This window comes from Scyliorhinus torazame, chromosome 22, assembly GCF_047496885.1.
Source record: "Scyliorhinus torazame isolate Kashiwa2021f chromosome 22, sScyTor2.1, whole genome shotgun sequence".
In the NCBI taxonomy this organism is placed as follows: Eukaryota; Metazoa; Chordata; class Chondrichthyes; order Carcharhiniformes; family Scyliorhinidae; genus Scyliorhinus; species Scyliorhinus torazame.
In genome coordinates, this window is record NC_092728.1 from 102236780 (window position 1) to 102263639 (window position 26860).

The 26860-nt window shown below is 50.3% G+C and overlaps 1 protein-coding gene across 1 annotated transcript in view; it reads left to right on the forward strand.

Moving 5' to 3' along the window:
* Positions 1-26860, forward strand: part of col27a1b (collagen, type XXVII, alpha 1b) — a 699034-nt gene that overhangs the window by 64728 nt on the left and 607446 nt on the right. Inside the window, exon 3 of the mRNA XM_072487808.1 lies at positions 18519-19939. Coding sequence (XP_072343909.1) covers positions 18519-19939 — 1421 coding nt within the window. The remainder of the gene's footprint in view (positions 1-18518; positions 19940-26860) is intronic.

Below are 26860 nucleotides of genomic sequence, written 5' to 3' on the forward strand. Positions count from 1 at the left end.
GCAGTTAAGGCCTTTGGAAAGAGCCCCCTAGTTAAGCCCACAACTCCACCCTAGCCCCGTAACCCAGTAATCCCACCTAACCTTTTTTTCTGGACCCTAAGGGCAATTTAGCGCGGCCAATCCACCTAACCTGCACATCTTTGGACTGCGGGAGGAAACCGGAGCACCCGGAGGAAACCCACGCAGACACGGGGAGAACGTGCAGACTCCGCACAGACAGTGACCCAGCGGGGAATCGAACCGGGGACCCTGAAGCTGGCACTGTTCCTCCGCGCTACCGCCACTGTGCTACCGTGACGCCCTATTCATGCAGGTGTGTTTCCCAGGAGAGGCAACGATGCTTTTGTCCTGCCTCAGTCCATCCTCCCTGAGCTCCTTGCACATCACAACAGACTTACCCGCTATGCACTTGAAACGTGATTGATGTCACTCCTGAGGAGCCCAACTAATGAGACCCAAGGCGCTGCAATTGAAACCACATGGCGATGAGAAGTGGCATTGAGAAGGCTGCCTTGATGCTGAGGATGCATTTCAGGTGCCCGGACTGGACTGGAGAGGCCCTGTAATACGCAGGGTCTTGAGAATGATTGATTGTGGTGTGCCGTGCTCTGTACCGTATAATGCAGGAGTCAGGTATGGAAGTGAGGGGGAGCCAGGAACAGATTGCAGTGCCTCTTTGGAGGGAAAGAAACCTGACACGGCCATGGCACCAGCAGCAGCTTCACATACACTGCAGCCTCAGTTTTAGTTGGGTTTGCATCTGGCAGCCACATGCTGAACCATCCCTCCCTCCCCTACACAAGGCAGCACTGCCAGCAATAAAGCATCCCTTTCACAGACCCCCATTGCACAGCTTTAAGTCCTATCCTACCATTCATCACAAGTGAAAGGGCCACTTTCCAGGCAACAGGTAAACACGGGAAAGTGGTGGAAGCAAATACCATTGAGGTGTCTCAAAATTAAACAGAAACTTAACAATCCAACGTTGTGTAACACACCCACATACAGAAGCCTGTGCAGTGACAACCTGTGCAGTGACAGGCCTGTGCAGTGTGTGCAGTGACAACCTGTGCAGTGACAGGCCTGTGCAGTGTGTGCAGTGACAGGCCTGTGCAGTGACAGGCCTGTGCAGTGACAGGCCTGTGCAGTGTGTGCAGTGACAGGCCTGTGCAGTGTGTGCAGTGACAACCTGTGCAGTGACAGGCCTGTGCAGTGTGTGCAGTGACAGGCCTGTGCAGTGACAGGCCTGTGCAGTGTGTGCAGTGACAGGCCTGTGCAGTGACAGGCCTGTGCAGTGTGTGCAGTGACAGGCCTGTGCAGTGACAGGCCTGTGCAGTGTGTGCAGTGACAGGCCTGTGCAGTGACAAGCCTGTGCAGTGTGTGCAGTGACAACCTGTGCAATGACAGGCCTGTGCAGTGAGTGCAGTGACAGGCCTGTGCAGTGACAACCTGTGCAGTGTGTGCAGTGACAACCTGTGCAGTGACAGGCCTGTGCAGTGACAAGCCTGTGCAGTGTGTGCAGTTACAGGCCTGTGCAGTGACAGGCCTGTGCAGTGACAACCTGTGCAGTGACAGGCCTGTGCAGTGTGTGCAGTGACAGGCCTGTGCAGTGACAAGCCTGTGCAGTGTGTGCAGTTACAGGCCTGTGCAGTGACAAGCCTGTGCAGTGTGTGCAGTGACAACCTGTGCAATGACAGGCCTGTGCAGTGAGTGCAGTGACAGGCCTGTGCAGTGACACGCCTGTGCAGTGACAGGCCTGTGCAGTGAGTGCAGTGACAACCTGTGCAGTGACAAGCCTGTGCAGTGTGTGTAGTGACAACCTGTGCAGTGACAAGCCTGTGCAGTGTGTGCAGTGACAGGCCTGTGCAGTGTGTGCAGTTACAGGCCTGTGCAGTGACAGGCCTGTGCAGTGTGTGCAGTGACAGGCCTGTGCAGTGTGTGCAGTGACAACCTGTGCAATGACAGGCCTGTGCAGTGAGGGCAGTGACAGGCCCGTGCAGTGACAACCTGTGCAGTGACAGGCCTGTGCAGTGACAAGCCTGTGCAGTGAGGGCAGTGACAACCTGTGCAGTGACAGGCCCGTGCAGTGAGTGCAGTGACAACCTGTGCAGTGAGTGCAGTGACAACCTGTGCAGTGACAGGCCTGTGCAGTGTGTGCAGTGACAGGCCTGTGCAGTGAGGGCAGTGACAGGCCTGTGCAGTGAGGGCAGTGACAGGCCTGTGCAGTGACAACCTGTGCAATGACAGGCCTGTGCAGTGTGTGCAGTGACAGGCCTGTGCAGTGAGGGCAGTGACAGGCCTGTGCAGTGAGGGCAGTGACAGGCCTGTGCAGTGTGTGCAGTGACAGGCCTGTGCAGTGTGTGCAGTGACAGGCCTGTGCAGTGACAAGCCTGTGCAGTGACAGGCCTGTGCAGTGTGTACAGTGACAACCTGTGCAGTGACAGGCCTGTGCAGTGTGTGCAGTGACAGGCCTGTGCAGTGTGTGCAGTGACAGGCCTGTGCAGTGACAGGCCTGTGCAGTGTGTGCAGTGACAGGCCTGTGCAGTGTGTGCAATGACAGGCCTGTGCAGTGACAAGCCTGTGCAGTGACAGGCCTGTGCAGTGTGTGCAGTGACAACCTGTGCAGTGACAGGCCTGTGCAGTGACAGGCCTGTGCAGTGTGTGCAGTGACAGGCCTGTGCAGTGACAGGCCTGTGCAGTGACAAGCCTGTGCAGTGTGTGCAGTGACAGGCCTGTGCAGTGTGTGCAGTGACAGGCCTGTGCAGTGTGTGCAGTGACAGGCCTGTGCAGTGTGTGCAGTGACAAGCCTGTGCAGTGACAGGCCTGTGCAGTGTGTGCAGTGACAAGCCTGTGCAGTGACAGGCCTGTGCAGTGTGTGCAGTGACAGGCCTGTGCAGTGTGTGCAGTGACAAGCCTGTGCAGTGACAGGCCTGTGCAGTGTGTGCAGTGACAACCTGTGCAGTGACAGGCCTGTGCAGTGTGTGCAGTTACAGGCCTGTGCAGTGTGTGCAGTGACAGGCCTGTGCAGTGCGTGCAGTGACAAGCCTGTGCAGTGACAACCTGTGCAGTGTGTGCAGTGACAGGCCTGTGCAGTGACAGGCCTGTGCAGTGTGTGCAGTGACAACCTGTGCAGTGTGTGCAGTGACAAGCCTGTGCAGTGACAGGCCTGTGCAGTTACAGGCCTGTGCAGTGTGTGCAGTGACAACCTGTGCAGTGTGTGCAGTGACAAGCCTGTGCAGTGACAGGCCTGTGCAGTGTGTGCAGTGACAACCTGTGCAGTGTGTGCAGTGACAAGCCTGTGCAGTGACAGGCCTGTGCAGTGACAGGCCTGTGCAGTGTGTGCAGTGACAACCTGTGCAGTGTGTGCAGTGACAAGCCTGTGCAGTGACAGGCCTGTGCAGTGTGTGCAGTGACAGGCCTGTGCAGTTACAGGCCTGTGCAGTGTGTGCAGTGACAGGCCTGTGCAGTGACAAGCCTGTGCAGTGACAGGCCTGTGCAGTGTGTGCAGTGACAGGCCTGTGCAGTGACAGGCCTGTGCAGTGTGTGCAGTGACAAGCCTGTGCAGTGACAAGCCTGTGCAGTGTGTGCAGTGACAACCTGTGCAATGACAGGCCTGTGCAGTGAGTGCAGTGACAGGCCTGTGCAGTGACAACCTGTGCAGTGTGTGCAGTGACAAGCCTGTGCAGTGACAGGCCTGTGCAGTGTGTGCAGTGACAGGCCTGTGCAGTGACAGGCCTGTGCAGTGTGTGCAGTGACAAGCCTGTGCAGTGACAGGCCTGTGCAGTGTGTGCAGTGACAGGCCTGTGCAGTGACAGGCCTGTGCAGTGTGTGCAGTGACAGGCCTGTGCAGTGTGTGCAGTGACAGGCCTGTGCAGTTACAGGCCTGTGCAGTGTGTGCAGTTACAGGCCTGTGCAGTGTGTGCAGTGACAGGCCTGTGCAGTGTGTGCAGTGACAGGCCTGTGCAGTGTGTGCAGTTACAGGCCTGTGCAGTGTGTGCAGTGACAGGCCTGTGCTCTTTCTTTTCCATTCCTCCTACCTGGTTCACCCCCTGTGGCTCCAACAGAGTTGGACGCTAATTGCTCCGATCCCACTTCCCACAGCTGAACTGCCCTTGGCTGAGATCCTCCAGGTTTTGGGGGTCCATCAGGGCCCTGGCAAAGCTTTCCCCACCTGCCCTGGTTAACCTCTCTACTCACCCCTGCAAAGCGAATTTGACCTTCTCCAACCTCAGGAATTCTTCTTGGTCAACCCCCCCCCACCCCCACCCCCCACCTCGCCCACACCTGTCATCCACCCCCACAAAGAACCGGCTCATCCTTGCCACTGTCATGTGGGCCCGATGCACCATTTTAAACTGGATGAGGCTTAACCTCGCGCACGACGAGGATGCGTTCACCCTCCGCAAGGCCTCCGCCCACGTTCCGGCCCACCTCCCCTCCCAACTCTTCCTCCCACTTGCGCTTGATGTCCTCCACCAGGGCACCCTCCCTCTCCATCAATTCCTTGTAAATATCCGACATCCTCCCCTCCCCTATTTTATCCTCCGACAGCAATTTATCTTGCAACACAGGAGGCGGCCGCCCCTCCCAAAATCATAAACCTGCAGCTCCCTAAAACCATTCCCCTTAAGCAACTCACACAATTCCTCCAACTCCTCCAGCCCCGCAAATTTGCCCCCTATAAACCAGCCCCTAAAATACTCGATCCCCGCCTGTCGCCACCCCGGAAACTCGCATCCAGCCCCACCGGAACAAACCAATGATTGTCACGTCTCGGTGCCCACAATGACATGCCCTACAGCCCGAAAGGTTGCCCGCACTGGCTCCACACCCTTAACGCCGAAACCACCACTGGGCTCACGGAGTACCTGGCCAGTGAGAACGGAAGAGGTACCAACAACAGGGCCCTCACCTCGTTCCCCTACGCAACCCCTCCATCTTCCCCCAAACCGACTCCCCCCTTCCCCCCCCAATCTCGCCCTCTCTCCAAGAACATCCGCCTCACCTGCAGGGTCTTCTCTGCCCACACAAACCTTGGAATGATTCCGTTAACGTTCCTGGAAAATGGATTTGGGGAGAAGGTTCTGGAACACAAACAGAAACCTGGGAAGCGCCGACATTTTCACTGTCTGCACGCCCCCAGCCGGTGACAGCGGCAACACATCCCACCTCTTAAAATCCACCCTCCACCGATCGTGCCAAGTTCAATCTGAGTAGCTGGGCCCAGCTCCGTGCCACCTGAATTCCGAAATACCAAATGCTCGCCCCCACCACCCTGAACGGCGACTCCTCTCCTGCCCTCTAGCATCGATCGGGAACACTTCGCTCTTTCCCATGTGCAACGTATACCCTGAAAAACGGCTAAATTCCCCCCAAATCCCCATAATCCCTCCAATGCTGCCCAACCGGGCCCGAGATACGTAATAACAAATCATCCGCATATAGCAACGCCCTATGCTTGGCACCCCCCCCCCCCCCCCCCTCCCCCCCCAAAGCTAGGCTTTGACCAATCCTGTTTACGGTGACGTTCGGTATGTGCCAGCCACTGTTGGGGGCCAGCATTCACTCTTTCGATTGTTGCGTTTGATGCTCCTTGCAATTGGCCACGCTTTGCATGGATGAAGACATCATCACAAAGGCCTGCAACAGATTACCACGCATGCTTGAGAAAGCCTCCTTTTGTCTCTATCCGATGGTGCACATTGCTGCTGGAAAGACGGCCATACCTTGAGCATTGTTTATAGATACTCCAGAGCTACCCTCGGCCCCCAAGGTTTAATAGCTGCATCCAACTGAGCAGAGCTCCCAGGTAGTCCTGCACCGTCCAACTGGGACTCTCCACTGCTACCCCTTTCTTCATCAGCTGTTCTTGCTCACTTGCATGAGGCATCAGTCACACCTGTAACGTGGCTCATTTAGGCTTGCTGGAAGCGACATACACTCATGCACAGAGACCTCTTCTTGTCATAATATACACACAGGTATATGATGGTGCACAGATAGGCAGTGATTGACACACAGGATGACCAGTGAACACACAGAACACAGCAGCCAATCACCAGACAGGACACAACCACTATAAAGCCAGAGGGCACTAGTTTTCCCGCTCTCTTGGGATCCAGCCTCTGAGACAGTCCGAGCCTGTGAGCAGCAACTAGAACATACACCATGTGGTAGTAAGATAGTCTGGTCAGGTTACCCTCAGGTCTCCAGTCAAGTCAGCATAGTGTCAACCCACAGTTAAAGTATGTATGATAGTTAAGAGTTCAATAAAATCGAGTTGCATTTCTTCAAGTGTTGGAAGCCTGTCTCTCTCACTGCTGCAGTAAACACAGTCCTCACAGACGGCATACCCAACACATCACTTCTCTGCAAGCAAAAGGAATACGTTCAAGCCTTGATCCTTTTTTTGAATTACCCGGGAGCTTGGGGAGCCAATAGTTCCCCACTGCTTTCTTTATGGCAACGCCTCAGCCAATCAGAGTCGACTTGCCAACCGATCAGCACCTGCTTCCCCTGCAGTATAAATTGTTGAGATGGTTTGCTTGAAATTTGGTATTCTTGTGTTTGTCCTGATGAGTGCAAGCTGAAAAGCTTTAGTGATATGTCTCTCTTTCCAACGATATTCAAGTTTTGTACTGCCAAGCGAAAGCTAGAACAGTTAACATTTCCTCCGATGTTTAGGTGGAGTATGCGATCAATCTGTGGAACCTGTTGCCATAGGAGAAGGGGAAAACAGTTAATACTGATTCATCCAGATGCAAATCAGATAAGTTATTTTCTGGAAGAAATTAGTGATCTGAAATCCGTCATCTGGTGAATGTAGCTGCTTGGGGAGGAACAGGTGAATCTGGTAGGATGGATTCCAGCTGTTCACGCTTGAGTTTTCTACGTACAATCTAAGGGGCTGTTGCAGATTAATTGCCACAATTAGTCAATAATTTCATTCTTGCTGTAACAAGGTGAATCCGATAGATCTGTCTTTCTTCATCTAGCCAACCTTGGTTTCAGTAGTAAATTGGCATTAAGATTGGATAGAGGTGCCCTTATCAAAGAGATTGCATCATGACCAACCCCCAAAATGAATTATTGCTCGTTTATCACTAGGTTAATCCCAGAGCTGAAGGGGGTTGGATTACGAGGAGAGGTTGAGTAGACTGGGACTGTCCTCATTGGAATTTAGAAGGATGCGGGGGATCTTATAGAAACATATAAGATTATGAAGGGAATAGATAGGATAGATGCGGGCAGGTTGTTTCCACTGGCGGGGAAAGCAGAACTAGGGGGCATAGCCTCAAAATAAGGGGAAGTAGATTTAGGACTGAGCTGAGGAGGAACTTCTTCAATCAAAGGGTTGTGAATCTATGGAATTCCTTGCCCAGTGAAGCAGTTGAGGCTCCTTCATTAAATGTTTTGAAGATAAAGATAGATAGTTTTTTGAAGAATAAAGGGATTAAGGGTTATGATGTTCGGGCCGGAAAGTGGAGCTGAGTCCACAAAAGATCAGCCGTGATCTCATTGAATGGCGGAGCAGGCTCGAGGGGCCAGATGGCCGACTCCTGCCCCTAGTTCTTATGTTCTTATGTTTTATAATGACCGGAATTCTCTGGACATTTGCAAGCGGCGGGATTGTGTGGTCCCCGCCATTAGCGCCCCCCTCCTCACCGTGGGTTTCCCTGCGACGTGGGGTGGCTTCAATGGGAAATCCCATTGACGAACGGCGGAAGCAGAGAATCCCGCCGCCAGCAAACGGCACGGCGCCGAGAAACACGCGGCTGGGAGGCCGGAGTACCCTACACATAGCACGGTATAGGCGGCACGGTAGCACAGTGGTTAGCACTGTTGCTTCACAGCGCCAGGGTCCCCGGTTCGATTCCCGGCTTGGGTCACTGTCTGTGCGGAGTCTGCACGTCCTCCCCGTGTCTGCGTGGGTTTCCTCCGGCTGCTCCGGTTTCCTCCCACAAGTCCCGAAAGACGTGCTGTTAGGTGAATTGGACATTCTGAATTCTTCCTCTGTGTACCCGAACAGGCCCCGGAGTGTGGCGACTAGGGGATTTTCACAGTAACTTCATTGCAGTGTTAATGTAAGCTTACTTGTGACACTAATAAAGATTATTATTATAGTAAAATGATGACAATATAAGCCCAGAGTTCACTTCTGTCTGTATTTGTGAAAGATTCACACTCCTGCATTTACTACAATTATTTGTCTGCTACTTTGATGAATTCATGAATTCCGTTTAAATGTACATTAACCTCTGTGATAAGACAGCAGATGGGAGTAATTGGAGTCCTTTCTAGGTAATGGTTAAGAGATCAGCACAAGTGTTTAATCCATTCTGGTTGCAATAATTCCAAACAGGTTTCTCAGTAAGCGTAGCTTCCTATGTGTGTCGAGCACCTGTCCCATCACAATGCAGCGTATTTTCAGTGAAGGCAATATTGTTTGCAGTGATGCAGTACACATAATCGTTGTCTATTAGTGATGAATACTGTGAGAAATACTGTGAGTCACATAATACATAATTTTTTCTTAAAATTCGGACATGAAAACGCTACAATACTTACATTAAGGGTAATTAAGCACGACAATGATTTCTTAATTTTTTTTAGAGTTGTACAACGGTTCCGTGCACTTGAGTTAGATTTTTCGTATTTTAAGGAATAAATTTGTCACTCGATAACCTTGAGGTATCTTCCCAACTGTGCCACCGCGACCATTCGCTCCTCAGTCCCCCCCCCACACATCCGGCACACCATTTCCCATCGTTCATCATTTTCCCACCAGCCTCCCGTACTCCCAAGGCCGTCTCTCCCGCGAGACTCACACCCTGCTCCGTCGCGATTTCCGAGCGCTCGACTCTCTCCCTCTCTCCTGGTTGACATTTTTCCGGTCTCGTCCACGCACCACCCCTCCTTTTTTTTCCCTGCCAAAATCGGCGTTGTCGTTTCCTCCTCAAACCTCTGAACGGCCAAAGGCAGTGGTAAGGTGCGACAGTTTGCTTTAGTGTTTCAGGCTTGGGACGGGGTGGGCGGGGGGGGGGGGGGGGGGGGGGTAAGCAAATCAGCCCGTGCTCGCAATTCTGATTGCTAAATGATTCCATATGCAAGCAGGATTGGGTTCAGTCGAGAAACCGCTCAAAAGTCAAATGAGCTGGCAGCACTTGCTGTGAAGGCCTGTGCACCAAGTTGGGTCTCAGGCTGAGGTGATAGTGGCCTGCCAAGAAGGAAGAGTCGCCACCTCTGGAAGAGGAGGGGGAAATAGTTTTGAATGCAGTCCCTGAATTTCTTGATTGCTGCAAGAATCATTCTTTGCACCAATTCTACCTCGTTTCCTCCTTTATTTTTTTAATAAAGGGGAATTGGTAAATCCATCAGATTCTTGGTATCCAGCACCGTGTGGAGACGTCCACAGCCAAGAGCGGCCCACCATCCTGCCTGAAGGTGGAAGTGTGGAGCAAGCGAGCGAGGGAGGGAGAATAAAGTGGGGCCCGGTAAGGGGAATAAGGAGGGGAAGCAGATTGTAAAAGAAGAGTAATCAAATTGCTTAACCATGAAATATTTAACATCCTCATTTAGCCTGATTCTTCGTGCTGTATCTCAATTTCAGGCGTTCCATATTAGAAAAAAATAACAGGTTAAAATTTGCATTTAAATTTGTATTTGATTAATTGCAATAACGAGCCTGGTGCTCAATGGAAGCTTTGGGCCTGTTATGGAATGATATGTGCCGTTATTCTCTGGGGCAGATAACATGCTATTTTTGTATTAAACACAGATTGTGTTATGATTAAAGAAGGATGCGGTCTGTTGGGAGAGTGCAATTGTAATTAAAATGTTTTGTTTGGAACATTGATGCAAACAGAATTCTGTGGGGTAGCCGACTTTAATTCTGTCCATATGTAGCAATACCCACATGACTTGCTCTGCCATTTGCTGATACGTTGATGCACGAGCTTGGTGGTTCTACTACATGTAGTCTCTTCTCCAAGTAAAAGGCTTACGCAACTTTTTCTCTTTTTGTTCAAAGTTTTGGGGCGGGATTCTCTGCCCCCCCCCCCCCCCCGGGGCGAGGGCGGGGATCGCGTCGCGCCTGTCGGGGGCGGTTGGCAGTGCCCCCCACGGCGATTCTCCGGTCCCCGATGGGCCGAGCGGCCGCCCGTTTTCGGCCAGTCCCGCCGGCGTGAATTACACAAGGTTTGTACCGGCGGGACCTGGCTCTGAGAGCAGCCTGCAGAGTCCTCGGGGGGGGGGGGGGGGGGGGGCGCTGTTGCCAATCGGCACCGGATTAATGTTGCCAGGTATCAAATGATACCACCACTAGGCTTTACCGGGTATTGATCAAAGGACCACACAACCAGTTTGTCAGTTCAAGTTCAAAGATGGTTTATTTACACACAAGGATTACTTCGACATGCAACACAAAACACTACAAGTTAAACTACACCTAACAACTACAATAACCTATACTTAACTTCAGGGCAACCGGCTCTATGCAGATGGACAAGGCCTTTGTCCGGATCTTGCGTGGCTGGGTGGAAGAAGTGGCTCTGTTTCTGCTGGGCTCATCCGTCAGGTAGCGATCGTTGGTCTTGAACTTGTCTGTCTGGTCGTTATGCTGCACTTGGGTTGGCATAGGCCGGGGCCAAGAGAGGCCGAGCACATGGCTGTGTCTCGTCTTATCCCTCTGGGGTTTCGCGCTCTTTGGGGCGGTCCTTAACTTGGACCCAGTAATTCGACAGGCTTCGATCACTGCCCTTGATTTTGGCCAATAAAGGGGCGGGTGCCTTGATGGCTGGGCGTGGCCTGAGCGGTCATTGACCTTGGCCGTTTGGGCTCCCTGAGTAAAGGGAGTGGCACCGATTAGTTTGTGACTGTATCGGTTTCTTGAGTGCAGTCCTATTGTTCTGGGGAAATGGGCCATTAGAATGCAAACGAGCGGGGGTTTTGATCGCGTCTCGCTCTCTGGGTTGCAAATACACACACAAGCTCTGAGTCTGTCTGAGTCCTGGGTTGGCCATAATTCCCATGGTCCTTTGCAGGTGCCCATCTGAGATGGCTACAGCGCAGGGGGATCCGGCCCCGGGGGGGGGCCACGGCGGCCTGGCCCGCGATCGGGGCCCACTGATCTGCGGGCGGGCCTGTGCCGTGGGGGCACTCTTTCCCTCCGCGCCGGCCTGTGTAAAGCTCCGCATGGACGGCGTGGAGAAGAAACCCCCTGCGCATGCGCAGGAACCACGGCAGCGGTTCTGGGAACACACTTTTGTCCATCCCTAATTGCCCTCGAATAGGTGGTGGTGGGGCAGCTTCCTGAATCTCTGCAGTCCTTGATGTGTAGATACACCCACTGTGCTGTTAGGAAGGGAGTTCTAAGATATTTGACCCAGCAACAGTGAAGGAGCAGCGATATGTTTCCAAGTCAGGATGGTGAGTTAGTTGGAGGGGAACCTCCAGGTGATGGTGTTCCCATGTGTCCGCTGCCCTTGTAATAATAATCTTTATTAATGTCACAAGTAGGCTTACATTAACACCACAATGACTTAATGTGAAAAGCCCCTAGTCGCCACACTTCGGCACCTGTTCGGGTACACGGAGGGAGAATTCAGAATGTCCAGTTCGCCTGACAAGCACGTCTTTCGGGACTTGTGGGAGGAAACCGGAGCGCCCGGAGGAAACCCACGCAGACACGGGGAGGACGTGCAGACTCCGCACAGACAGTGACCCAAACCGGGAATCGAACCTGGGGCCCTGGAGCTGTGAAGCAACAGAGCTAACCACTGGGAGACTTGATGAGTTGGTGCACTGCAGCGGTACGCACATTTAAACGCACAAAGTAGAAATTGTGGAAAGCACTCAATATCAGTCAAATGGTGCTACCGGGTATATGACAGGACCCTGAATACATAAGAAAATTGATGATGTTAGATCTGCAGTTGACTTCGAGTAGGTCACAATTGCAGTGCAGTGTGCACTTCCCAGTTTTTATAGAAAGGATATTGGTGGCACAGAAAAGAAGCAGGATGGCATTGAGGAAGATAGGATGAGGTTATGAACGGGCTTGTGTCTCCATAATTGAGGAGCAATCCACTTGCATTGGAGGTAGTCCAACAAAGGTTGGCTAGATTGTTCCCAGGGGTGAGAGAAACACTGTGTCAACTTTGTCTGTACTCGAAACTCAAGAGGACATAGACAAGTTAGTGGAGTGGGGAGATTGGCGACAGGTGGAGTTCAATGCGGAGAAGTGTGAGGTGATGCGTTTTGGTAGGAAGAACATGGAGAGACAATATAAATAATGAATAAAATTCCCAAGGGGTTGGAGGAAAGAGGGAATGGAATCACAGAAAAATACAGTGCAGAAGAGGCCATTCAGCTCATCGAGTCTGAAAAACACCTGACCTGCCTACCTAACCCCATTTTCCAGCACTTGTTATGACGTGCCAAGTGCTCATCCAGGTGCTTTTTAAAGGATGTGAGGCAACCCGCCTCTACCCCCCTCCCAGGCAGCGCGTCCCAGACCCTCACCACCCTCTGGGTAAAAAAGATTTTTCTCAAATCCCCCCTAAACCTCCCACCCCTCACCTTGAACTTGCGGCCCTTTGTGGCTGACCCTTCAACCAAGGAGAACAGCTGCTCCCTATCCACCCTGTCCATGTACATAATCTTGTCCACCTCGATCAGGTCGCCCCTCAGTCTTCTCTACTCCAGCGAAAACAACCCTATCCAACCTCTCTTCCTAACTTATATGTTCCATCCCAGGCAACATATTGGTGAATCACCTCTGCACCCCCTCCAGTGCAATCACATCCTTCCTATAATGTGGCGACCAGAATTACGTACAGTGCTCCAGCTGTGGCCTCGCCAATGTTCTAAACAACTCCAATATGACTTCCCTGCTTTTGTCATCTATGCCTCAATCAATAAAGGCGTGTCCCATGTTTTATTCACCACCCTATTAACCTGGCCTTCTGCCTTCAGTGATCTATGGACAAACACGCCCAGGTCTCTTTCTTCCTCAGAACATCCAAGTGTCATGCCGTTCATTGATTGCTTCCTTGTCACATTACTCCTTCCAAAGTGTATCACCTCACACTTCTCAGGGTTAAATTCCACCTGCCACGTTTCTGCCCATTTGACCATCCCGTCTAGAATCCTCCTGTAACCCAAGACACTCAACCTCACTGTTAACCAGGGACCTGGGCGTGTATGTGCATTGATCATTAATTGTGGCAGGACAGGAGGAGAGAGCAGTTAATAAAGCAAATAGTAGGGCAGCAGGGTGGCGCAGTGGTTAACACTGCTGCCTCGAGGCCCCAGGTTCGATCCCGGTCCGTGTGGAGTTTGCACATTCTCCCCGTGTCTGCGTGGGTTTCACCTCCAGAACCCAAAGATGTGCAGGCTAGGTGGATTGGCCACGTTAAATTGCCCCTTAATTGGAAAAAATGAATTGGATACTCTAAATTTACAAAAATCTAAAACAGATAGTATCCTGGGCTTCATTAATCGGGGGCATAGATTACAGGAGCAAGGAGGTTATGCTAAACTTATACAAGACACTAGTTAGACCTCAGTCAGAATATGGAGTACGATTCTGAGCAAAACACTACAGGAAGGATGTGAATGCATCAGACATAGAATTTAGAATTTACAGTGTAGAAGGAGGCCATTCGGCCCATCGAGTCTGCACCAGCTCTTGGAAAGAGCACCCCACCCAAGGTCAACACCCCCACCCGATCCCCATAACCCAGTAACCCCACCCAACACTAAGGGCAATTTTGGACACTAAGGGCAATTTAGTATGGCCAATCCACCTAACCTGCACATCTTTGGACTGTGGGAGGAAACCGGAGCACCCGGAGGAAACCCACGCACACACGGGGAGGATGTGCAGACTCCGCACAGACAGTGACCCAAGCCGGAATCGAACCTGGGACCCTGGAGCTGTGAAGCAATTGTGCTATCCACAATGCTACCGTGCTGGAGTGCAGAAGAATGTTTCCATGGATGAGAAACGTCAGTTACGAGGATGGATTGGAGAGGTTGGGACTGTTCTCCTTGGAGAGAAGAAGGCTAAGGGGAGATTTGCTGGAGATGTTCAAAATCGTAAGTGTTGTGTTACGCTTCATGTAGCATAAGCTGCTTCCTTGATGTATACTCTGACAAAGGAAGGTTCAGACTTGGAGATAGCTTTAACACAGTTAACAATTCTCCTACTTGAGTTTGACTCTCCTGCTGATCTTGCTATAGTAACTCAGTCGAACTAACCAGTCTGCTCTTAGCCATGCGGTGGGTGTGATGCTCTGATCTGCCCCTGTCTCTCTGAGTGTCGCCTATGGAAAGAGGAACAGCATGTGTGCCCTGACCTTTTATATGGGCTGCCCCCTCGTGGTAGTATCACCTCTGGGCGTGTCTTGACTGCCCATTGGCCGTGTTCTTTCTTACTGACCTATTGGTTGAATGTCAGTGTGTCATATGATGTCTCTGGTGCTCCCTCTAGTGTTTATTTATCTTAGTGTATTTGCATTAACCCCTTGTGTAGTTACAGCGATGCATATCACCACAGTAAAGAGGCTTCATAGACAGGGAAAAACTGTGTCCGCTGATAAAGGGACAAGAACGAGAGGGCACAGATTGAAGGAGATTTTCAAAAGAAGTAAATGTGATGTGAGAAAAGAAGTGTGGTGGAGGCAGGTTCAATCGAGGCATTCAATCGAGGCATTGATGTTTATTTGAACAGAAACAAATGTGCAGTGGTACGGGGAGAAGGCAGTGGGAGTGGCAGGGAGTCATAGATCATAGAATTTACAGTGCAGAAGGAGGCCATTCGGCCCATCGACTCTGCACCGGCTTTTGGAAAGAGCACCCTACCCAAGCCCACACCTCCACCCGATCCCCATAACCCAGTAACCCCACCCAACACTAAGGGCAATTTTGGACACTAAGGGCAATTTATCATGGCCAATCCACCTAACCTGCACATCTTTGCACTGTGGGAGGAAACCGGAGCATCCGGAGGAAACCCACGCACACACAGGGAGGATGTGCAGACTCTGCACAGACAGTGACCCAAGCCGGAATCGAACCTGGGACCCTGGGAGCTGTGAAGCAATTGTGCTATCCACAATGCTACCGTGCTGCCCACATGAGTCATGATGCTCATTTGGAGAGCTGGTGCAGATGCGATGGGCCGAATGGCACCGCAACGATTCTGTGATACTCCCTTTCAGAAAAGTGAAAGGTGATCACATTGAAACATTCAAGCTGCTCGACCGGGTAGATACTGAGATGTTGTATCCCCTGGTTGGGCAATTTAGAACAAGGGGGCATAGTTTCAAGGTGACGAGCTGATCATTTAGGACCAAAAGGGGAGATTTCTTCACGCAGAGGGTTTTGAATCTTTTCTCTGCCCCAGAAGGATGTGGCGGTGCGATTGTTGAATGTACGGAAGGCTGAGATGGACAGAGGTTTGGTCTCTCGGGGAATGAAAGGATATGGGACGTGGACGGGAGAGTGGAGTTCAGCCATGATTGTCCTGTTTACCAGGCTCACAGGCAGAATGGTCGACTGTTCCTGTCTCTTATGTCTCTTAAGGGCAGCACGGTGGCACGGTGGTTAGCACAGTTGCTTCACATTCCAGGGTCCCAGGTTCGATTCCCGGCTTGGGTCACTGTCTGTGTGGAGTCTGCACATCCTCCCCGTGTGTGCGTGGGTTTCCTCCGGGAGCTCCGGTTTCCTCCCACAGTGCAAAGATGTGCAGGTTAGGTGGATTGGCCATGATAAATTGCCCCTTAGTGTCCAAAAAGGTTGGGTTGGGTTACGGGGATAAAGGGGATGGGGTGGAGGCGTGGGACTTAAGTAGGGTGCTCTTTCCAAGAGCTGGTGCAGACGCGATGGGCTGAATGGCCTCCTTCTGCACTGTAAATTTGATGAATTCTATGTTCTTATTCACAATGAAGGGTGTATTTGTTGGAGCTGATAAGATTAAGGGGCAATTTATTTGAAGTGTTGAAAATTGTGACTGGATTTATGACTGAAGTGTGGAAAATTATTCCTACTGCTCCCTGAATCAGGGAGCATGGATTTAGGATTAGCACGGAAAGATTACAGAGGAGATGGAAAGGGCTTTCAAAGCTGACTGAATTGTGCATTCAAGGCAGAATTAAGTACTTGATGGAAACCTGCCAGGGCACCAGGCAAGGATGGAAACAGTATTAGTGGGACATAGTTCCACATGGGAACTAACACCAGCATGGGTTTGATGAGCAGAGCGACTCTGGGCTGAAATTTGTATGATTCATAACGTGGTGACCCGCTGATTCAGGTTAAGAGTTTATTTTCCACGGGTATTCAGCTCCACCATAGCGAAACCCGGCGCCGTTTTCAACGAATGAAAACGAGGGTCGGCACGGCGGCACAGCGGTTAGCACCGCTGCCTCACAGCGCCGGGGACATGAGTTCGATTCCCACCTCGGGCGGCTGTCTGTGGGGAGTCTGCACATTCTCCCCATGTCTGCGTGGGTTTCTTCCCACAGTCCAAAGATGCGCCGGTTAGGTGCATTGGATATGCTAAATTGCCCCTCGGTGGGGTTGCAAGGATAGGGTGAGGGATTGGGCCTAGGTTAGGGTGCTCTTTCAGACGGCCGGTGCAGACTCGATGGGCCGAATGGCTTTCTTCCGCACTGTCGGCATTCTATTCTCCGACGAACCCACTTAACTGCTGTAAATCGGTGCCTGAGGAAGATCATGGCTCAACCAAGCTCTGATCCAGCACCGAAGATTCTGGTGCGCGTTATTTCTTTCCCCTGATGTGCGCATTGGGTCGAAGCCAGTTTGGAATGGAGTCAATGCTTAATGTGCTGCACAGCCAGGGTTTTATTTCCCTCCTGGAGCTCATTCTTTCGGCTCCATCACACCATTTACCTCGAGAAATGGTTAACGTCCAACAGTGTTTCAAACTAATCAGCTGTCTCTGATGCTCCAGCCCAAAGCAACCTTTCCTCGCATTTCGCCTTTATTTTTTTAAATGGCCAAAATAACTAGGAAGATGAAACAGGTGAAACTTGATTGTTATTATTTGTTTAAAAGGCGGACAGCCCCAGCGAAGGTCCGGATTTCCCCGGCGTCGCAGGACCTTGTGGCCATGATGAGCTGCCTGAATTTTTCAAATGAAATCTGAATAGAACGTGGAACATAGAGTGCAGAAGGAGGCCATTCGGCCCATTGAGTCTGCACCGACCCACTTAAACCCTCACTTCCACCCTATCCCCGTAACCCAATAACCCCTCCTAACCTTTTTTTTTTTGTCACTGAGGACAATTTATCATGGCCAATACATCTAACAAGCACGTCATTGGACTGTGGGGGGAAACCGGAGCACCCGGAGGAAACCCACGCAGACACGGGGAGAACGTGCAGACTCCGCACAGACAGTCACCCAGTGGGGAATCGAGCCTGGGGCCCTGGCGCTGTGAAGCCACAGTGCTAATCACTTGTGCTACCGTGCTGCCCTAGAATGTGAAATCTCTTTAGCTTCTTTGTTATTTAGTCAAGGAATCTACGAAGGGGAGCCAAGGTTAAAGGTGAGAGATTTAGACACACATACACACACACACACACATACACACCAACACACACACACACCAACACACACACACCCCAATACACACACACACCAAAACACCAACAGCAACACCAACACACACACACTGAGTTCTGAGGCTGTTCCAGGGTTAGTTTCGAGGCAGGCCCTGCCAGGATTTAAGATTAGACCCCAGAGGTCCATCATGTACAAGCAAAAAAAGAAAGAGGTTGCATTTATAATAATAATAATCTTTATTATTGTCACAAGTAGGCTTACATTAAGACTGCAATGAGGTTACTGTGAAAAGCCCCCAGTCGCCACACTCCGGCGCCTGTTCGGGTGCACGGAGGGAGAATTCAGAATGTCCAATTCACCTAACAAGCATGTCTTTCGGGACGTGTGGGAGGAAACCGGAGCACCCGGAGGAAATCCATGCAGACACGGGGAGAACGTGCAGACTCCGCACAGACAGTGACCCAAGACGGGAATCGAACCTGGGACCCAGGTGCTGTGGAGCAATAGTGGTAACCACTGTGCCGTGCTGCCCCAATAGTTTACCTAATATTTTTCATGACCAGCGGACGCCTCAGAAGCAAATCTGGGCAGAGAATACTCGACCTTGGAAGGAACAATTTAACCAAAATTAAGTGAGCGACGTTCCTTGGGGAAATGGTTATTTCAACCAATTTGTACTGTAAGCTATTATTGGCGCTTACTTGAGCCTGGCGCTTAATATAGCAATGTTCTGGCTACTTCATAAACTGTACAGTCTGATAAGATCAGCAAAAGAATTGCCAATGAGAGAGTTAATTTGCAGGGAAATGTGACATCATCTGAGCTTAACCAGTCTGCAGAATAATGACCTGCAGGATTGAGCAGTGGGGGGGGGGGGGAAAGCTGCATCGATTTAATGCTTAAATTCGCTCCTTTTATCTTTCAGATGTGGACATTCTCCAAAGGCTGGGCCTTATTGGGAAAAAAGCACAAACACTGTCTTCGCCATCTTCCACCACGACCCATTTGGTTCCTCAGGGGGTCATCCCTTTTAAATCGGGCGTCATCCTCACACAGAGAGCTCGCATCAAGACGCCCGTAGCAGCCCTCATTCCTGCCTCGTACGGCACCAACCTCGCCATAGTTCTGAGCCTCTGCTCGCATCGCATTAACAATGCTTTTTTATTCACTGTTAGAAATAAGCGGAAAAAACTGCAGCTTGGCGTGCAGTTCATACCGGGCAAGATCATTGTGTATCTCGGACACAAACAGTCTGTATATTTTGATTACGATGTCCACGATGGACAATGGCACCACATGGCCATCAACATCAGGAGCCGAAAGATTACCCTATATACTTCTTGTGGGAAGAATCGCACTAATGTAAATTTGCATTTCAAGAAAGAAGATTCCTTAGACCCCGAGGGCACCTTCCTCTTGGGAAAATTGGACCAACACTCCGTCCAGTTTGAAGGAGCCATCTGTCAATTTGATATTTATCCCTCTGCAAAGGCAGCTCATAATTATTGCAAATACATTAAAAAACAGTGTCGTCAGGCAGATATCTACCGGCCGAACCTGCTCCCACTTCTTCCTCTCTTACCACGTTTTCCCAATTCCTCTACCGTCTCTCCTTCCCCATTTACATTGCACAGGAAGGCCGGGCAGGATGACAACTATAAAGCCAGTGCAGCTTTGATGGGCATGGTTCAAACGATGCCAAACCCCAACACCCAGACCAATAGGCGCTCACCTTTTGGTACCTCAACTCTGCCCACCATGCTGCCAATACATCACCAGAGAACTGCCACCCCCCACCTAAAGCTGACAACTTCAACACTAATCCCAAGCATTGAATTCCTCCAGCTCCCCCCGCATGTCAAACTTCCAGCCACAGCCCTTCCTACGGCGCTCTCTCACACGGCTCCGGCTCAGTCCGTGGAAAAGGGTGACTCAAAGTTATCCGGACAGCGAGGACCGACCAGCCGCGGCCCTGCGGGCAACACGACACAGACCACCGGCAAGAAAAAAGCTAAAGCAACTGGAACTGTGACAGCTAGCCCAACATCAGCCAAGCCAGCGAAAAAGAAACCGGAAGACCAACCCACCAAGAGTCGGCCCGTGACCCAGAAACCAACGTCCGCCCAAATTGTGGAAAAGCTGCCGCAAGGGCAGACCAAACAGCCAGCAGGAAAGGAATCTGAGCCCAAACCAACAACAACCCCATCGTACTCCAGAGATACCTACACCGTTATACCTGTAACACCGGCCGCCACAGATGGATACCAGACCTTTGGGATGGAAAGTTTTACCATTGATCCAATGCTTCAAGGACATCTCGGCATGAAAGGAGACCCTGGACCCATGGTAAGACTCTTTTATCTGCATTGTAATTATGGAGCGTAAGTCTCGCGTGTGTTGTCTTTCGAACAACCTGCATCACCCCTCGAGCAAGATACACCAAGCACCTGTCACACTCTTACTTGAGTCACAAGAGGCAATGTGCCAGCCTGCAGCTGGAAATACAACTATCAAGTGTAAACCCAAAATAGGCAACCAGCAGGTAACAAACAAGAAGCTAAATTAAACCAAAACTTATAACTATTTTTTTGAGAATCTTTTCAGTTGGAGTCCCGTTTCCTCTGACCAGCTGAACACATGCGATTGAAAGTTGTTAATAAGATCCAAGCTGGTTGTTGAAGCCAAAACTCAGACACAGAGCGTTTCTTTACAGCTCTCCTCCCATAAGGAGGTGGTAGTGTAGTGGTATTGTCACTGAACTAAACCTCCAAGGACCCACTGTACTGCTCTGGTGACACTGGTTCCGTTCCCATCTGAGCCGATGGTGTAATTTGACTATTTGTGGGCAGCACAGTAGCACAGTGGTTAGCACTGTGGCTTCACAGAACCAGGGTCCCAGGTTCGATTCCCTGCTGGGTCACTGTCTGTGCGGAGTCTGCACGTTCTCCCCGTGTCTGCGTGGGTTTCCTCCGGGTGCTCCGGTTTCCTCCCACAGTCCAAAGATATGCCGATTAGGTGGATTGCCCACGATAAATTACCCTTAGTGTCCAAAAAACGTTAGGAGGGGTTATTGGGTTACGGGATAGAGTGGAAGTGAGGGCTTAAATGGGTCGGTGCAGACTTGATGGGCCGAATGGCCTCCTTCTGCACTGTATGATCTAGGCTCTATGTAGACGAAGCCTGTGTGGAATATAAGGAAAGTAGGAAGGAACTTAAGCAAGGAGTCAGGCGGGCTAAAATCACGAAACGTCATTGGCAAATAGGGTTAAGTAAAAATCCCAAGGCTTTTTACACGTACATAAAAAGCAAGAGGGTAGTGAGTGAAAGGGTTGGCCCACTGAAGGATAGGCAAGGGAATCTACGTGTGGAGCCAGAGGAAATGGGCGAGGTACTAAACGAATACTTTGCATCAGTATTCACCAAAGAGAAGGAATTGGTAGATATTGAGTATGGAGAAGGGTGTGTAGATAACCTGGGTCACATTGAGATCCAAAAAGACGAGGTGTTGGGCATCTTGAAAAATATTAAGGTAGATAAGTCCCCAGGGCCTGATGGGATCTACCCCAGAATACTGAAGGAGGCTAGAGAGGAAGTTGCTGAGGCCTTGACAGAAATCATTGGATCCTCACGGTCTTCAGGTGATGTCCCGGAGGACTGGAGAATAGCCAATGTTGTTCCTTTGTTTAAGAAGGGTAGCAAGGATAATCCATGGAACTACAGGCCGGTGAGCCTTACGTCAGTGGTAGGGAAATTACTGGAGAGAATTCTTCGAGACAGGATCTACTCCCATTTGGGAGCAAATGGACGTATTAGTGAGAGGCAGCATGGTTTTGTGAAGGGGAGGTCGTGTCTCACTAACTTGATAGAGTTTTTCGAAGATGTCACAAAGATGATTGATGCAGGTAGGGCAGTGGATGTTGTCTATATGGACTTCAGTAAGGCCTTTGACAAGGTCCCTCATGGTAGACTAGCACAAAAGGTGAAGTCACACGGGATCAGGGGTGAGCTGGCAAGGTGGATACAGAACTGGCTAGGTCATAGAAGGCAGAGAGTAGCAATGGAAGGATGCTTTTCTAATTGGAGGGCTGTGATTAGTGGTGTTCCGCAGGGATCAGTGCTGGGAACTTTGCTGTTTGTAGTATATATAAATGATTTGGAAGAAAATGTAACTGGTCTGATTAGTAAGTTTGCAGACGACACAAAGGTTGGTGGAATTGCGGATAGCGATGAGGACTGTCAGATGATACAGCAGGATTTAGATTGTTTGGAGACTTGGGCGGAGAGATGGCAGATGGAGTTTAATCCGGACAAATGTGAGGTAATGCATTTTGGAAGATCTAATGCAGGTAGGGAATATACAGTGAATGGTAGAACCCTCAAGAGTATTGAAAGTCAGAGAGATCTAGGTGAACAGGTCCACAGGTCACTGAAAGGGGCAACACAGGTGGAGAAGGTAGTCAAGAAGGCATACGGCATGCTTACCTTCATTGGCTGGTGCATTGAGTATAAGAATTGGCAAGTCATGTTGCAGCTGTATAGAACCTTAGTTAGGCCACACTTGGAGTATAGTGTTCAATTCTGGTCGCCACACTACCAGAAGGATGTGGAGGCTTTAGAGAGGGTGCAGAAGAGATTTACCAGAATGTTGCCTGGTATGGAGGGCATTAGATATGAGGAGCGGTTGGATAAACTCGGTTTGTTCTCACTGGAACGACGGAGGTTGATAGAGGTCTACAAAATTATGAGGGGCATAGACAGAGTGGATAGTCTGAGGCTTTTCCCCAGGGTAGAGGGGTCAATTACTCGGGGGCATAGGTTTAAGGTGCGAGGGGCAAGGTTTAGAGTAGATGTACGAGGCAAACCTTTTACACAGAGGGTAGTGGGTGCCTGGAATTCGCTGCCGGAGGAGGTGGTGGAAGCAGGGACGATAATGACATTTAAGGGGCATCTTGACAAATACATGAATAGGATGGGAATAGAGGGATACGGACCCAGGAAGTGTAGAAGATTGTAGTTTAGTCGGGCAGCATCGTCAGCACGGGCTTGGAGGGCCGAAGGGCCTGTTCCTGTGCTGTACTTTTCTTTCTTTGTTCTTTGTTCTTATTCAGCCCAGTGTCCCATGTATCCCTGATTTATGTTCTCTTTTGAATTAAAATTAATAATCAGAAATGAACCAACGAGGGGGCGTTGACAGCCTTTGGTGTGACACTGGAACAAGAGAAAATCAACATTTTGAAAATCAACTTACAAAATCAAATCAAAGCTGCACTGACCCATATGACCAAAAGACATAGATGCAGAATTAGGCCACTCGGCCCATCGAGTCTGCTCCGCCATTCAATCATGGCTGATATTTTTCTCGTCCCCATTCTCCTGCCTTCTCCCCACAACCCCTGATCCCCTTATTAATCAAGAACCTATCTATCTCTGGCTTAAAGACACTCAGTGATTTGGCCTCCACAGCCTTCTGCGGCAAAGAGTCCCACAGATTCACCACCCTCTGGCTGAAGAAATTCCTCCTCATCTCGGTTTTAAAGGATCGGCCCTTTAGTCTGAGGCTGTGCCCTTTGCTCCTAGTTTTTCCTACAAGTGGAAACATCCTCTCCATTCAGGCCTTGCAGTATCCTGTAAGTTTCAATAAGATCCCCCCTCATCCTTCTAAACTCCAACAGGTAGAGACCCAGAGTCCTCAACTCCAGCTCCCGCAGTGCCCACCACAGAAGGCTTCGAGCATACCGGCAGCGCTCCCGCTCCATGCTCACCCGCCCGGGGAAGAGGGCAGTCAGTCGGGTCAGATGGCCCCCTTGGCCATCCACTGCCTGGACCTGTCGATGGCTTCGCCTATTTATATGCTCTTTTGAAGAACAATAAACAAAACAAATGATCAGTAAGGCAATATAGCCAGTTGACACACCCTGGCTGTTGTTAGCTTATCCTTCACACCCAGAGTGGTTTTTACCCATTGGGGAAGCGGTGGAAGGATTTCCGAGCTGATTATCAGCCCATTGGACCGCTTTGAACCCTTCTGTCACGGCCAACACGTCCTGGAATTGCACGCGAACCCGGAGCTCCTTGCCCAGTGATAGGGGCACTATCACTATGCCACAGGACCATCTAGAAAGCCCCTGGTGAGGCATTGTAACAAGATTTAAAACATCAGAGGAAAGTCCCATTAATGAAGCAAAATTAATTAAACAAGAAATCATAAAAATCAGAGTGTGGGGAACTTATTAGGGCAGCACGGTAGCATTGTGGTTAGCACAATTGCTTCACAGCTCCAGGGTCCCAGGTTCGATTCCGGTTGGGTCACTGTCTGTGCGGAGTCTTCACATCCTCCCAGTGTGTGCGTGGGTTTCCTCCGGGTGCTCCGGTTTCCTCCCACAGTCCAAAGATGTGCAGGTTAGGTGGATTGGCCATGATAGATTGCCCTTAGTGTCCAAAATTGCCCTTAGTGTTGGGTGGGGTTACTGGGTTATGGGGATAGGGTGGCGGTGTTGACCTTGGGTAGGGTGCTCTTTCCACGAGCCGGTGCAGAGTCGATGGGCCGAATGGCCTCCTTCTGCACTGTAAATTCTATGAAACTATAACAAAATAAATCAAAGTTTCAAAGGTCACTCAACTTCCCCTATTTACACGTGCTCAACAACAATTAATGTCCATCACCTGTTTCTCTGAACTTTAAATAATTGGCATGGCATTAACACGGGTGGCACAGTGGTTAGTACGGGTGGCACAGTGGTTAGCACGGCTGCCTCACAGCACCAAAGTCCCGGGTTCAATTCTGACCTCGGGTGACTGTCTGTGCGGAGTCTGCACATCCTCCCCGTGTCTGCGTGGGTTTCCTCCGGGTGCTCCGGTTTCCTCCCGCAGTTCAAAGATGCGCAGGTTAGGTGGATTGGCCATGCCAAACCGCGTCCAAGGATGTGTAGATTGGGTGGGGTCACGGGGATAGGGCGGGGTAGTGGGCCTAGGTTAGGGTGCTCTTTCAGAGTTGCAGACTCGATGGGCCGAATGGCCGCCTTCTGCGCTGGAGGAATTCTAAACCTCAACAATCTAATTGACAAAGCATCAACAAAGATCAACGCGTCACGCCACCGGGATGTTAAAGGACAATCTAACTTTACAGGAGCTTAATTAGACTTGCCTGCCTTGGCAGTACAGTAGCATTTTCTGTGTTTGAAACACGTTGAACATTTTTGATCTGCCTTTCGGAGAAGCCTCGCATTTGAATTTATTGTCAATCTGTCAGCTGAAAATACACTTCGGGCAATTGTTTCCTCGGATGGTACTTGGGCAAGGTCACTAGCTCTCAGCTACTTAACCCCAGTGCAGACTTCCTAACCTCTCCAACCAAGGGTTACAAATCCGGTTCGGTGCATGTGACTGTTCCCGGCCTTCCTAGATCTATCTCAGAATCTGTGACTTGGGATTAAGTTGTGGAAGTTTATGGCACTGTTTGATCTTATCTGTGTTGTCCCATGTTATTTCAGCTGCCGAATAGCACTCAGCTATTAACTGCGATGCCGTATAAATTTAATCAGTTGTTCCGCAGTACATAATATGAGAAGAATGAACTGGAAAGAGGCGCTCATAATTGTATTTATGGTTGAGATTCTCTGGTCTCCCCGTAGCGTGTTTTTCAGCGATGGGAGGTGGGAAGCGACAGCGGTTGGTCAGCGGCAGGACCTTCTGCCTCAGCGGACCCCCGCCAGCGGGGAGGATCCCGCCAGCGTGAACAGGCGGAAGGTCTCGCCCTATATTTCCGTGGCAAAGTTTTCTTTATACTTTCACGGGGGGGGGCATTGGCATCACTGGCAAGGCCCAAATCTTTGCCTATCGCTTGAACTGAGGCAGTCAAGAATTAACCACATTGCTGTGGGTTTGGAGTCACACTTAGGCCAGACCGGGTAAGGGTGGCAGATTTCCTTCACTAATGATGGGTTTTAATGACAACTGATGATAGCTGCCATGGTCACCACTACTGAGACTAGCTTTAGGGGTGGCACGGTGGTTAGCACTGCTGCCTCACAGCTCCAGGGTCCCGGGTTTGATTCCGGCTTCGGGTGACTGTGCGGGGTCTGCACGTTCCCCCCCCCCCCCCCCCGTGTCTGCGTGAATTTCCTCTGGGTGCTCCGGTTTCCTCCCACAGTCCAAAGATGTGGATTGGCCATGCTAAATTGCCCTTAAGTGTCCAAAACGGCAGGGTTACTGGGTTACGGGGATGGGGTGGAGATGTGGGCTTAAAGGGTGTGCACAGACAGTGACCCAAGCTGGGAATTGAACCTGGGACCCTGGAGCGGTGAAGCGACAGTGCTAACCATTGTGCTACCGTACCGCCCGTGGCTGACTCCTAAAAAAGCCCCCTGAAATGTCTGAGCAAGCCACTCCGTCCAGGGGCAATAACTGCTGCTCCAACCAGTATCCCATGAATGTACAAAGAAAAAAAGATTCCTTGCGCTGTTTCACAGAGGACTAGCAGGGGAGTTCTCCCTAGTGCCCTGACTACTACTTATCCCCCAATCACATCGCTAAAATGGATTAGTTGGCCATTGTCACGTTGCTGTGCACAAATTAACTGTCTTGTTCCCTATATTATAACAGTAACAGCACTTCAGTGGCTAAAAAGCACTTTGAGACGTCCAGTGGTTGTGACAGTTGCTATATAAATGCAAATTTCTTTCTTAGCTCAGCAACCTGTTGCCAAAAGCAGTTTTTACCCACCCAGTTGATTCTGAAACGTGATGAGCAGGATGCTATTCTAATTAATTTTCTTGCAAGCAGAATTGTAGAATATTTATACTAAAGCAATGCTCCACAAACTCTTTTCCAAAGTGACCTCATTTTAACACATGAAAATTAATATGACCCCAGGTGCTAGCATAAACGACTTAGCAATAAAGCAGCATGGTAAAATTCAGTCCAGAATTAATAAAGTTTGCTTATTCCAGGCCAACCTCTAATACATCGTATAAAAATGAAAATCTGCGTTTTTAAAGTGATTTCTGCAAATGTTGGTTTATGTATAATAAAGGTTTCAGCCAAGTGCCAGAAGATTCAGTGAAGAACTCCCTGAGTTCTCCCTGACACACACACACACATGCGCATTTAAACACACACTCACACACATACGCACACACACACATACGCACACACATGCTCATGAAATGAAATGAAATTAAATGAAAATCACTTATTGTCACAAGTAGGCGTCAAATGAAGTTACTGTGAAAAGCCCCTAGTCGCCACATTCCGGCGCCTGTTCGGGGA